The 13,781-nt window shown below is 49.7% G+C and overlaps 1 protein-coding gene across 1 annotated transcript in view; it reads right to left on the bottom strand.

Moving 5' to 3' along the window:
* The window catches only part of LOC120748253 (U5 small nuclear ribonucleoprotein 200 kDa helicase-like), a gene marked incomplete at its 5' end in the record, with an annotated part of 59,241 nt that extends 47,697 nt beyond the window's left edge, over window positions 1–11,544 (bottom strand). The window contains 5 exons of the mRNA XM_040054367.2: window positions 1,509–1,697; window positions 2,082–2,213; window positions 4,631–4,741; window positions 8,980–9,129; window positions 11,421–11,544. Coding sequence (XP_039910301.1) covers window positions 1,509–1,697; window positions 2,082–2,213; window positions 4,631–4,741; window positions 8,980–9,129; window positions 11,421–11,544 — 706 coding nt within the window. The remainder of the gene's footprint in view (window positions 1–1,508; window positions 1,698–2,081; window positions 2,214–4,630; window positions 4,742–8,979; window positions 9,130–11,420) is intronic.
* Window positions 11,545–13,781: the final 2,237 nt, after the last annotated feature.

The following is a 13,781-nucleotide window of genomic DNA, read 5'->3' as shown; positions in this document are numbered from 1 at the left end:
AGCTGCTTTGCCTCATTCCAATTTCCCAGGAAAGCTGCTTCTCCTGGTTCCAATTTCCCAGGAAAGCTCCTTTTTCTCATTCCCAGTTTCCCAGAGAAGCTGCTTCTCCTGGTTCCAAATTTCCCAGGAAAGCTGCTTGCCCTGGAATCCAATTTCCAAAGAAGGCTGCTTTTCCTGGTCCCAAATTCCCAGAAAATCCGCTTTTCCTGGTCCCAAATTCCCAGAAAATCCGCTTTTCCTGGTCCAAAATTCCCAGAAAATCCGCTTTTCCTGGTTCCAAACTTTCCAGAAAATCCGCTTTTCCTGGTCCAAAATTCCCAGAAAATCCGCTTTTCCTGGTCCCAAATTCCCAGAAAATCCGCTTTTCCTGGTCCCAAATTCCCAGAAAATCCGCTTTTCCTGGTCCCAAATTCCCAGAAAATCCGCTTTTCCTGGTCCCAAATTCCCAGAAAATCCGCTTTTCCTGGTCCCAAAGTCCCAGAAAATCCGCTTTTCCTGGTCCCAAATTCCCAGAAAATCCGCTTTTCCTGGTCCCAAATTCCCAGAAAATCTGCTTTTCCTGGCACTCAAATTCCCTGGAAAGCTGCTTCTCCTCGTTTCATATTTCCCAGAGAAGCTGCTTCTCCTCATTCCAAATTCCCACAGAAGCTGTTTTTCCTTGCCCCGAATTTTCCAGGAAAGCTGCTTTTCCTGCATGTAATTCCCAAGGAAATCTGCTTTTCCTGGTCCCTAATTTACCAGGAAATCTGCTTTTCCTTGCCCTAATTTCCCAGAAAAGCTGTTTTTCCTGTACATAATTCCAAGAAAATCCACTTTTCCTGTACGTAATTCCCAAGAAAACCAGCTTTTCCTTGCCCCAAATTCCCCAGGAAAGCTGCTTTTCCTGGCTTCTGATTTTCCAGGAAATCCTCTTTTCCTCACCCCAAATTCCCCAGGAAATCCGCTTTTCCCTGCCCCAAATTCCCCAGGAAATCCGCTTTTCCTCACCCCAAATCCCCCAGGAAATCCGCTTTTCCTCACCCCAAATTCCCCAGGAAAGCTGCTTTTCCTCACCCCAAATTCCCCAGGAAATCCGCTTTTCCCTGCCCCAAATTCCCCAGGAAATCCGCTTTTCCTCACCCCAAATTCCCCAGGAAATCCGCTTTTCCCTGCCCCAAATTCCCCAGGAAATCCGCTTTTCCTCACCCCAAATTCCCCAGGAAATCCGCTTTTCCTCACCCCAAATTCCCCAGGAAATCCGCTTTTCCTGCATGTAATTCCCAAGAAAATCCGCTTTTCCTGTATGGAATTCTTATGGAAATCCGCTTTTCCTTGCCCCAAATCCCCCAGGAAATCCGCTTTTCCCGGCGCCCAATTCCCTCTCCTCCCCTCCTCCCCCAGCTCCCCAGGAACCAACCCCACAACACCCCAACATTTTCCACTCCCACACCCCAAAACCTGCTCCGAGAACCCCCGGGAACACCCCAAAAACCCCCCCGGAATCGTGGAATCGCGGAACCGCGGCCGACCTTGGCGTTCTGCACGTTTCCGAGCACGGCCTCGGCGTTGAGCATGTCCGGGAGCTTGGCCACCATCTGGCTCTCGATGGGCAGCTGCTGGTTGAGCAGCGACAGGTAGTACTGGAGCTCGCCGTGGGAGGTGATGAGAATTCCCTCTCCCTTCGTGTCGTACTGCGGCCTCCCGGCACGGCCCAGCATCTGCGACCGGGAGAAACGCCTCAGGAGAACGGGAATCCGGCAGGGAATTGTCCCGGGTGGGCCTGGGCAGGGAATTCCTGAGGGATTATCTCAGGTGGGTTTGGGCAGGGAATTGTCTCAGATGGATCTGGGAAAGGAATTCCTGAGGAATTATCTCAGGAGGGTCTGGGAAAGGAATTCCTGAGGAATTATCTCAGGAGGGTTTGGGCAAGCAGTTCTTGAGGGACTGTCTCAGGTGAATCTGGGAAGGAATTCTTGAGGGATTATCTCAGGAGGGTCTGGGTGTGGAATTCCTGAGGAATTATCTGAAAGAACCTGGGCATGGAATCCTGTAGGAATTATCTGGAAGGGCCGGGAAGGCGCCGGGATGTTCCCAGCTCCCACCTGGAGGATGTCCAGCGCCCCCAGCTCCGTCCAGCGCCCCTTCTCCGGGCTGTACACCTGCGTGCCCTTGATGATCACCGTGTGCGCCGGCAGGTTCACGCCCCAGGCCAGCGTGGCCGTGGACACCAGGACCTGCCGGAAAACGGGGGTCAGATCCACCAGGAAACAACAAATGCACCAAAGAACGGGGATCAGATCCACCAGGAGCAACAAATCCATCAAAAAACGGGGATCAGATCCACCAGGAAACAACAAATGCACCAAAAAACGGGGGTCAGATCCACCAGGAACATCCAAATCCATCCAGGAACACCCAAACCCTGCCAGGAACCTCCAAATCCATCAAAAAACGGGGATCAGATCCACCAGGAACATCCAAATCCATCAAAAAACGGGGGTCAGATCCACCAGGAACATCCAAATCCATCAAAAAACGGGGGTCAGATCCACCAGGACCAACAAATCCATCAAAAAACGGGGATCAGATCCACCAGGAACCAACAAATCCACCAAAAAACGGGGATCAGATCCACCAGGAACCAACAAATCCACCAAAAAACGGGGGTCAGATCCACCAGGACCAACAAATCCATCAAAAAACGGGGATCAGATCCACCAGGAACATCCAAATCCATCAAAAAACGGGATCAGATCCACCAGGAAACAACAAATCCTGCCAGGAACCTCCAAATCCATCAAAAAACGGGGATCAGATCCACCAGAACCAACAAATCTGGCCAGGAACCTCAAAATCCACCAAAACCCAGGGATGAGATCCAACAGGAACATCCAAATGCACCAAAAAACGGGGATCAGATCCACCAGGAACCAACAAATCCTGCCAGGAACCTCCAAATCCATCAAAAAATGGGGATCAGATCCACCAGGAACATCCAAACCCAGCCAGGAACCTCCAAACCCTGCCAGGAACCTCCAAATCCACCAAAAAACAGGGATCAGATCCACCAGGAACCAACAAATCCACCCAAAACCAAGGGTCAGATCCACCAGGAACATCCAAATCCCACTAGGAACATCCAAATCCATCAAAAAACAGGGATCAGATCCACCAGGAACATCCAAATCCTGCCAGGAACCTCCAAATCCACTCAAAACCAGGAACCAAATTCAGCCAGGAACCTCCAAATCCACTCAGGAGCCTCCAAATCCACCCCAAACCAAGGATCAGATCCACCAGGAACCTCCAAACCCTGCCAGAACCTCCAAATCCAACCAAAAAAGCATCCCAAGGGAGGAAGCGGCTGGGAACGCTCTGGAGAAGGAGCAGCGGGAACGTCCCCACGGCCGAGCACCGGGGCCGCGTTTTTCCCCATTCCCAGGAATTCTGCTTTTCCTCATTCCCAATTCTCAAGGAAATCTGCTTCTCCTCATTCCCAATCCCCAAAGAAATCTGCTTTTCTCAATTCCCAATTCCCAAAGAAATCTGCTTTTCCCAATTCCCAGGAAATCTGCTTTTCCTCATTCCCAATTGCCAGGAAATCTGCTTTTCCCAATTCCCAAATTCCCAGGAAATCTGCTTTTCCCAATTCCCAATAAATCTGCTTTTCCCCATTCCCAATTCCCAAAGAAATCTGCTTTTCTTCATTCCCAATTCCCAATAAATCTGCTTTTCCCCATTCCCAATTCCCAAAGAAATCTGCTTTTCCCAATTTCCAATTCCCAATAAATCTGCTTTTCCCAACTCCCAGGAAATCTGCTTTTCCCAATTTCCCAATAAATCTGCTTTTCCTCATTCCCAATTCTCAATAAATCTGCTTTTCCCAGTTCTCCAGGAAATCTGCTTTTCCCAATTCCCAATAAATCTGCTTTTCCCAATTCCCAATTCCCAATAAATCTGCTTTTCTCAACTCCCAATTCCCAGGAAATCTGCTTTTCCCAATTTCCCAATAAATCTGCTTCTCCTCATTCCCAATCCCCAAAGAAATCTGCTTTTCCCAATTCCCAACTCCCAATAAATCTGCTTTTCCCCATTCCCAATTCCCAAAGAAATCCGATTTTCCCAATTTCCAATAAATCTGCTTTTCCTCATTCACAATTCCCAGGAAATCTGCTTTTCCCAATTCCCAATTTCCAAAGAAATCCGCTTTTCTTCATTCCCAATTCCCAAAGAAATCTGCTTTTCCAAATTCCCAGGAATTCTGCTTTTCCCAATTCCCAGGAAATCTGCTTTTCCCAATTCCCAATAAATCTGCTTTTCCTCATTCCCAATCCCCAAAGAAATCTGCTTTTCCCAACTCCCAATTCTCCAGGAAATCTGCTTTTCCCAATTCCCAATTTCCCAATAAATCTGCTTTTCCCAATTCCCAACTCCCAATAACCCTCACGCCTCCAACACCCCAAAATTCCCATTTCCACCTCCAACACCCCAAAATTCCCTTTTCCACCTCCCATTTCCCCCCTCCCTCAGGAAAATCCCCTCTTTCTCCCCCGCCCCGGCAGCAGGAGCAGCCGGATCCCGATTTTATCCGGACAAACCGCGGCCGGAGCCGGCTCCGAGCCCGGCGCTCCCTCGGGAATTCCGCTCTCACCTGGATGTGTTTGTCGGCGAAGAGATCCTCCACCAGCGTCCGGTCGACGCGCGTCATGCCGGCGTGGTGGATGGCGAAGCCGTAGGGCAGCAGATCCTTCAGCTCCAGGTTCTGCGGGAAAACCGCCCGGAGAATTCCGGGAGAGAGGCTCGGGGGCGGCTCCGGGACCGAGGGACGGGAGAGGCCGGGAAAGCGCTCGGAGCGCGGCGGAGAGAGCCGGGTGCGGCCCCGGGAACGGATCCCTGAAGGGGTTTTCCTAAACTTTCCCAAATAATTCCAGCTCTGTCCTGGATAATGGGCTGGAAATCCCGTTCCCTGAAGGAATTTTCCCAAATTTTCCAAATTTTCCCAAATTTCCCAAATAATTCCACCTCTGCCCTGGATAAAGGGCTGGAAACTGCATTCCGAGAAGGAATTTCCCCAAATTTTCTGAAATAACTGCACCTCTGCCCTGGATAAAGGGCTGGAGATCATTTTCCCTGAAGGAATTTTCCCAAATTTCCTGAAATAACTGCGCCTCTGTCCTGGACAAAGGGCTGGAAATCGCGTTCCTGGAAGGAATTTTCCCCAATTTTCCCAAATTTCCCAAATAACTGCACCTCTGCCCTGGATAAAGGGCTGGAAACTGCATTCCCAGAAGCAATTTCCCCAGATTTTCCCAAATAATTCCACCTCTGCCCTGGATAAAGCGCTGGAAATCCCTTTCCCTGAAGGAATTCTCCCAAATTTTCCAAATTTTCTGAAATAACTGCACCTCTGTCTTGGATAAAGGGCTGGAAATCCCTTTCCCTGATGGAATTCTCCAAAATTTCCCCAGATTTCCCCAAATAATTCCACCTCTGTCCTGGATAAAGGGCTGGAAATGTTTCCCCTGAAGGAATTTTCCCAAATTTCCTGAAATAACTGCGCCTCTGTCCTGGATAAAGGGCTGGAAATCCCTTTCCCGGAAGGAATTTTCCCATATTTCCCAAATTTTCCCAAATAATTCCAGCTCTGTGCTGGACAAAGGGCTGGAAATCGCTTTCCCTGAAGGAATTTTCCCAAATTTCCCAAATTTTCGGAAATAACTGCACCTCTGCCCTGGATAAAGGGCTGGAGATCGTTTTCCCTGACAGAATTTTCCCAAATAATTCCACCTCTGCCCTGGATAAAGGGCTGGAAATCCCTTTCCCGGAAGGAATTTTCCCAAATTTCCCAAATTTTCCCAAATAATTCCAGCTCTGTCCCGGATAAAGGGCTGGAAATCCCTTTCCCTGAAGGAATTTTCCCAGATTTTCCAAATTTTCCCAAATGAATCTACCTCTGCCTGGGATAATGGGCTGGAAATTGTTCTCCTCAAAGGAATTTTCCCAAATTTTCTCTTCCCTGGATAAAGGGCTGGAAATCGCTTTCCCTGACGGAATTTTCCCAAATTTCCCAAATAATTCCACCTCTATCCTGGATAAAAGGCTGGAAATTTTCCCAAATTTCCCCAGATTTCCCCAAATAATTCCACCTCTGTCCTGGATAAAGGGCTGGAAATCCCTTTCCCTGAAGGAATTTTCCCAACTTCCTCAATTAACCACGCTTCCCCGAGGGACAAAGGGTTGGAAATCGCTCTCCCTGAAGAATTTTCCCAAATATTCCCAGATTTTCCCAAATAACTGCACCTCTGCGCTGGACAAAGGGCTGGAAATCCCTTTCCCTGAAGGAATTTTCCCGGATTTTCCAAACTTTCCCAAATAATTCCAGCTCTATCCTGGATAAAGGGCTGGAAATTGCGTTCCCTGAAGGAATTTCCCCAGATTTTCCCAAATAATTCCATATCTGAGCTGGACAAAGGGCTGGAAATCCCTTTCTCTGAAGGAATCTTCCCAGATTTTCCCAAATAACTGCACCTCCATCTTGCATAAAGGGCTGGAAATGCTTCCCCAGAAGGAATTTTCCCCAGATTTTCCCAAATAATTCCACCTCTGCCCTGGATAAAGGGCTGGAAATCATTTTCCCTGAAGCAATTTTCCCAGATAACACCGGGAACTGAGGGAAAAGTGGAACATCCCAGGGAAAGGATGGAATTAGAGGACGGGAGAGGCCGGGAAAGCGCTCGGAGCGCGGCGGCGAGAGCCGGATCCGGCCCCGGGAACGGCGGCGGCAAAAAGCTTTCCCTGAAGGGATTTTCCTAAACTTTCCCACATAATTCCACCTCTGTCCTGGATAAAGCGCTGGAAATCCCGTTCCCTGAAGGAATATTCCCAACTTTCCTGAAATAACTGCACCTCTGTCCTGGACAAAGGGCTGGAAATCCCTTTCCCTGAAGGAATTTTCCCAAATTTTCAGAAATAACTGCACCTCTGCCCTGGATAAAGGGTTGGAAATCCCTTTCCCGGATGGAATTTTCCCAAATTTCCCAAATTTTCCCAAATAATTCCAGCTCTGTGCTAGACAAAGGGCTGGAAATCGCTTTCCCTGAAGGAATTTTCCCAGATTTTCCAAATTTTCCCAAATGAATCCACCTCTGCCTGGGATAATGGGCTGGAAATTGTTCTCCTCAAAGGAATTTTCCCAAATTTTCTCTTCCCTGGATAAAGGGCTGGAAATCCCTTTCCCTGACGGAATTTTCCCAAATTTCCCAAATAATTCCACCTCTGTCCTGGATAAAGGGCTGGAAATCGAGTTCCCTGAAGGAATTTTCTGAAATTTTCCCAAATAATTTCACCTCCATCCTGAATAAAGGGCTGGAAATCCCTTTCCCTGAAGGAATTTTCCCAAATTTCCCCAGATTTTCCAAATTTTCCCAAATAAATCCACCTCTGCCCTGGATAAAGGGCTGGAAATTGCTTTCACTAAAGGAATTTTCCCAAGTTTTCCAAATTTTCTGAAATAATTCCACCTCTGTCCTGGACAAAGGGCTGGAAATGGCTTTCCCTGAAGGAATTTTCCCAAATTCTCCCAAGTAATTCCACATCTGCCCTGGATAAAGGGCTGGAAATGGCGTTCCCTGAAGGAATTTTCCCAACTTTCCCAAATAACCGGGCACCCCCCAGGCACAAAGGGCTGGAAATCGCATTTCCAGAAGGAATTTTTCCCAAATAACTTGGACAAAGGACACGTTTTCCCAAATTTTCCACATTTCCCCAAATAACTGAACCTCTGTCCTGGATAAAGGGCCAGAAATGGCTCTCCCCAAAGGAATTTTCCCAACTTTCCCAAATAACCGCTCCCTCCAGGGACAAAGGGCTGGAAATTGCTCTCCCTGAAGAAATTTCCCAATTTTTCCCAACTTTCCCAAATAACCCCACCCCCCAGGCACAAATGGCCGCGTTGGGCATTTCCTGGCATGTTTTCCCGGCCCGTTTCCCAGCGTTTCCTGGACGCGTTTTCCCGGTGTTTCCCGGTGCGTTTCCCGGCATTTCCCAGCCCATTTCCCAGCCCATTTCCCGGCATTTCCCGGCGTTTCCCAGCCCCTTTCCCGGCCCCTTTCCCCGTTTCCCAGCGCATTTCCAGGAGTTTTCCTGGCATTTCCCAGCCCATTTCTGGGTGTTCTCCCGGCATTTCCCGGCGTTTCCCAGCCCGTTTCCTGGCATTTCCCAGCCCGTTTCTCAGCCCGTTTCCGGGTGTTTTCCTGGCATTTCCCAGCCCGTTTCCGGGTGTTCTCCTGACATTTCCCGGCCCGTTTCCCCGTTTCCCAGCCCGTTTCCTGGCGTTTCCCAGCCCGTTTCCGGGTGTTCTCCTGGCATCTCCCAGCCCACTTCCCGGCATTTCCCAGCCCATTTCCCCGTTTCCCAGCCCATTTCCCAGCCCATTTCCCGGTGTTTCCCAGCCCATCTCCCCATTTCCCAGCCCGTTTCCTGGCATTTCCCAGCGTTTCCCAGAACGTTTCCAGGTGTTCTCCTGGCATTTCCCAGCCCGTTTCCCAGCCCGTTTCCCGCCATTTCCCAGCCCGTTTCCTGGCGTTTCCCAGCCCATTTCCCAGCCTGTTTCCGGGTGTTCTCCTGGCATTTCCCAGCCCATTTCCCGGTGTTTCCCAGCCCGTTTCCAGGTGTTTTCCCAGCGTTTCCCAGCCCGTTTCCCAGCGTTTCCCAGCCCGTTTCCCGGCATTTCCCAGCCCGTTCCCCGGCGTTTCCCAGCCCGTTTCCCGGTGTTCTCCTGGCATTTCCCAGCCCGTTTCCCAGCCCATTTCCCAGCCCGTTTCCAGGTGTTTCCCAGCCTGTTTCTCGGCCCATTTCTGGGTGTTTTCCTGGCATTTCCCAGCCCATTTCCCAGCCCGTTTCCCAGTGTTTCCCAGCCCGTTTCCCGGTGTTTTCCCGGCGTTTCCCAGCCCATTTCCCAGCCCGTTTCCCGGCGTTTCCCGGCCCGTTTCCCGGGCTCACCTTGCACTGCTCGGCCTCGGTGCGCAGCACCTCGGTGGAGGCGGACCCCTCGCGCAGGAAGAGCCCCAGCGTGTCCTTCTCCAGGCACATGTCCCGGATCGCCCGCGCCGTCTTCCCGGTCTCCTTCCGCGAGTGCACGAACACCAGCACCTGCGGGACAGAGCGGTGAGCCGGGAATCACCCAGGCGGGAGAAACACCCGGATCCTGACGGGGAAAATCCCAGTTAATCCGGGCTGGAAAAGAGGGAAAAGTGGTTTTATGGTGTTCTCAAATCCCATCAAATCAACCCAAACTGATCCCGGTGTTCAGGGTGGGAACAGAGCTGGGATTCATCCAGGCGGGAGAAACTTCCAGATCCTGACGGGGAAAATCCCAGTTAATCCGGGCTGGAAAAGAGGGAAAAGTGGTTTTATGGGCTCTCAGATTCCATGGTAAACACAAATCCTCAAAACCCAAACTGCTCCCGGTGTTCAGGGTGAGGAGAAAACTCCCAAATCCTGCGTCCTAAAGGGGAAAATCCGAGTTAATCCGGGCTGGAAAATAGGGAAAAGTGGTTTTATGGTGTTCTCAAATCCCATCAAATCAACCCAAACTGATCCCGGTGTTCAGGGTGGGGAGAAACTCCCAAATCCTGCAGCCTAAAGGGGTAAATCCAAGTTAATCCAGGCTGGAAAAGAGGGAAATGTGGTTTTATGGGCTCTCAGATTCCATGGAAAATGCAAATCATCCCAACCCAACCCAGTGTTTAGGATGGGAACAGAGCTGGGATTAATCCAGGTGTGGAATAAAAACAATTCCTGCGTCCTAGAGGGGCAAATCTGAGTTAATCCGGGCTGGAAAAGAGGGAAATGTGGAGTTTTGTGCTCTCAGATTCCATGGAAAACGCAAATCATCCCAACCCAACCTGCTCCCAGTGTTCAGGGTGGGAAAAAAAGCTGGAATTCATCCAGGTGATGAAAAACACCTGAATTCCTGCATCCTGTCAGGGTAAATCCCAGTTAATCCGGGCTGGAAAAGAGGGAAAAGTGTTTTTTTATCCTCTCAGATTCCATGGGAAACACAAATCCTCAAAACCCAACCCAGTGTTTAGGATGGGATGAGAGCTGGGATTCATCCAGGTGGGGAATAAAAACACTTCCTGCATCCTAAAGGGGCAAATCTGAGTTAATCCAGGCTGGAAAAGAGGGAAATGTGGAGTTTTGGGCTCTCAGATTCCATGGAAAATGCAAATCCTCCCAACCCAACCTGATCCCGGCGTTCAGGGTGGGAACAGAGCTGGGATTCATCCAGGTGTGGAATAAAAAATTTCCCAAATCCTAAAGGGACAGTTCTGAATGAATCTGGGCTGGAAAAGGGAGAAAAGTCTTTTTTTGTGCTCTCAGATTCCATGGAAAACGCAAATCAACCCAACCTGATCCCGGTGTTCAGGGTGAGGAGAAACTCCCAAATCCTGCAGCCTAAAGGGGTAAATCCAAGTTAATCCAGGCTGGAAAAGAGGGAAAACTCAGTTTTTCTGCTCTCACATTCCATGGAAATCCTCCCAACCCAACCTGACCCCGGTGTTCAGGGTGGGAAGAGAGCTGGGATTCATCCAGGTGGGGAATAAAAAAAATTCCTGCGTCCTAAAGGGGTAAACCTGAGTTAATCCGGGCTGGAAAAGAGGGAAAAGTCTTTTTGTGTCCTCTCAGATTCCATGGAAAACACAAATCCTCAAATTCCAACCCAGTGTTTAGGATGGGATGAGAGCTGGGATTCATCCAGGTGTGGAATAAAAATTTCCCAAATCCTAAAGGGATAATTCCGAGTTAATCCAGGCTGGAAAAGAGGGAAAAGTCTTTTTGTGTCCTCTCAGATTCCATGGAAAACACAAATCCTCAAATTCCAACCCAGTGTTTAGGAGGGGATGAGAGCTGGGATTCATCCAGGTGTGGAATAAAAACAATTCCCGAGTCTTAAAGAGACAATTCCCAATGAATCCGGGCTGGAAAAGAGGGAAAACTCCTTTTTTGTCCTCTCACATTCCATGGAAAACACAAATCCTCCCAACCCAACCCGCTCCCGGCGTTCGGGGTGGGAAAAACCTGGAATTAAGGGACGCACAAAAATCCCCTCATCCTAAAAAATCCCCTCATCCTCAAGGGATAAAAGGAAAAAGAGGGAAAACTCCTTCTCCTTCCGTGGACACCCCAACCGGCGCTCAGGCCGGGAAAAGATCCGGGATTAATCCAGGTGGAATTAATCCGAGAATTCCTCCACCCCCAAAAGGACGATTCCAAATTAACCACCAAAAAAAAACAAAAAAAGGGAAAAAAACCGGAAAACCCAAAACCTCCGCTCCACCGAACTTCTCAGCAGCATCAGGAACTCAAAATGAGGGGGGAAAAAGGGAAAATCCCGGTTTTTTTTCCTTTCCCAGGATTTGTGGGATGAGGGGCCGCACCTGGTTCTTGCCGGCGTGCTCCATGATCTTCTCGTAGACGATCTCGTTCATGATCTGGAAGCGTTTGATGGCTTTCTTCTCCGTGATCCCCACGTAGGTCTGCTCCAGAGGCACGGGCCGGAAACTGGGGGAGAAAACGTCCGTGGGAAACGGGATCCGGGGAAAAACGGCCAGGGAAAACTTCCAGGGGAAGGGAATTCATGGAGAAACGGCCAGGGAATATCCAGGGAAAGGGAATTCATGGAGAAACAGCCAGGGAATATCCAGGGGAAGGGAATTCATGGAGAAACGGCCAGGGAATATCCAGGGGAAGGGAATTCATGGAGAAACTGCCAGGGAATATCCAGGGAAAGGGAATTCATGGAGAAACTGCCAGGGAAAATCCAGGGAAAGGGAATTCATGGAGAAACTGCCAGGGAATATCCAGGGAAACGGGATCCATGGAAAAACGGCCACAGAAAATATCCATGGAAAGGGAATTCATGGAGAAACAGCCAGGGAAAATCCAGGGAAAGGGAATTCATGGAGAAACGGCCACAGAAAATATCCATGGAAAGGGAATTCATGGAGAAACGGCCAGGGAATATCCAGGGAAAGGGATCCATGGAAAAACGGCCAGGGAATATCCAGGGAAAGGGAATTCATGGAGAAACGGCCAGGGAATATCCATGGAAAAGGGATCCATGGAAAAACGGCCAGGGAAAATCCAGGGAAAAGGGATCCATGGAAGAACGGCCAGGGAAAACATCCGTGGGAAACGGCATCCAGGGAAAAACGGCCAGGGAAAATCCGTGGAAAAGGGAATGCATGGAGAAACTGCCAGAGAAAATCCAGGGGAAATGGGATCCATGGAAAAAATGCCAGGGAATATCCACGGAAAGGGAATTCATGGAGAAACTGCCAGGGAATATCCGTGGGAAAGGGATCCATGGAGAAACGGCCAGGGAATATCCAGGGAAAGGGATCTATGGAAAAACAGCCAGGGAAAGCATCCATGGGAAAGGGAAATCATGGAGAAATAGCCAGGAAATATCCATGGAAAAGGGAATTCATGGAGAAACTGTCACAGAAAACATCCATGGGAAACGGGATCCATGGAAAAACGGCCAGGGAAAACTTCCATGGAAAGGGAATTCATGGAGAAACTGCCAGGGAATATCCAGGGGAAACGGGATCCATGGAAAAACGGCCAGGGAATATGCAGGGAAAGGGAATTCATGGAGAAACTGGGAAAATATCCACAGGAAGGGAATTCATGGAGAAACTGCCACAGAAAATATCCATGGGAAGGGAATTCATGGGAAATCCAGCGGAAAAGATGGAAAACTCGCTTTTCATCCTCTCAAATTCTACGGAAAACCCAAACCCTCCCAACCCAACCCGAGACCCCAAAATTGCTTTTAACGACGCCGCCAAAAAACCAACAAAGACGGGAATCCAACATCCGCCTGCGAGCGCTCCTGGAAAAGCTTTTCCCTCTCTTGCACTTTCCCACTTTTCCCGCTCTTCCCGCTTTTCCCACTCTTCCCTCTTTTCCCCACTCTCCCACTTTTCCCTATTTTCCCGCTTTTCCCACTTTTCTCTCTTTTCCCACTCTTCCCTCTTCTCCCGCTTCTCCCTCTTTTCCCTGCTCTCCCACTTTTCCCACTTTTCCCACTCTCCCACTTTTCCCTCTGTTCCCTCTTTCCCCCCTCTCCCACTTTTCCCTCTTTTCCTGCTTTTCCCACTTTCCCCACTCTCCCACTTTTCCCCATTTTTCCCGTTTTTCCCTCTTCTCCCGCTTTTCCCTCTTTCCCCTCTGTTCCCACTCTCCCACTTTTCCCTCTGTTCCCTCTTTCCCCACTTTCTCCTCTTTCCCCTCTTTTCCCACTCTCCCACTTCTCCCACTTTCCCCCCTCTCCCACTTTTCCCTCTTTTCCTGCTTTTCCCACTTTTCCCTATTTTCCCGTTTTTCCCTCTTCTCCCGCTTTTCCCACTGTTCCCGCTCTCCCTCTTTTCCCACTCTCCCACTTCTCCCACTTTCCCTGCTCTCCGACTTTTCCCTCTTTTCCTGCTTTCCCCACTTTTCCCACTTTCCCTGCTCTCCCTCTTTTCCTGCTGTTCCCACTCTCCCTCTTTTCCCTCTTTTCCCACTCTCCCACTTTTCCCGCTTTTCCCGCTCTCCTGCTTCTCCCGCATTCCCACTTTTCTCTTTCCCTGCTTTCCTCTCTTTTCCCGCTGTTCCCACTTTCCCTGCTTTTCCCTCTTTTCCCTCTTTTCCCACTCTCCCCTCTTTTCCCCGCTCTCCCTCTTTTCCCTCTTTTCCCTCTTTCCCCTCTTTTCCCGCTGTCCCACTTTTCCCTCTGTTCCCTCTTTCCCCAC

This window comes from Hirundo rustica, unplaced genomic scaffold (assembly GCF_015227805.2).
Source record: "Hirundo rustica isolate bHirRus1 unplaced genomic scaffold, bHirRus1.pri.v3 unplaced_BUSCO_293860at7742, whole genome shotgun sequence".
Classification (NCBI taxonomy): Eukaryota; Metazoa; Chordata; class Aves; order Passeriformes; family Hirundinidae; genus Hirundo; species Hirundo rustica.
Note: the sequence above shows the minus strand (reverse complement) of the source record. Positions and strands in the feature narration are given on the sequence as shown.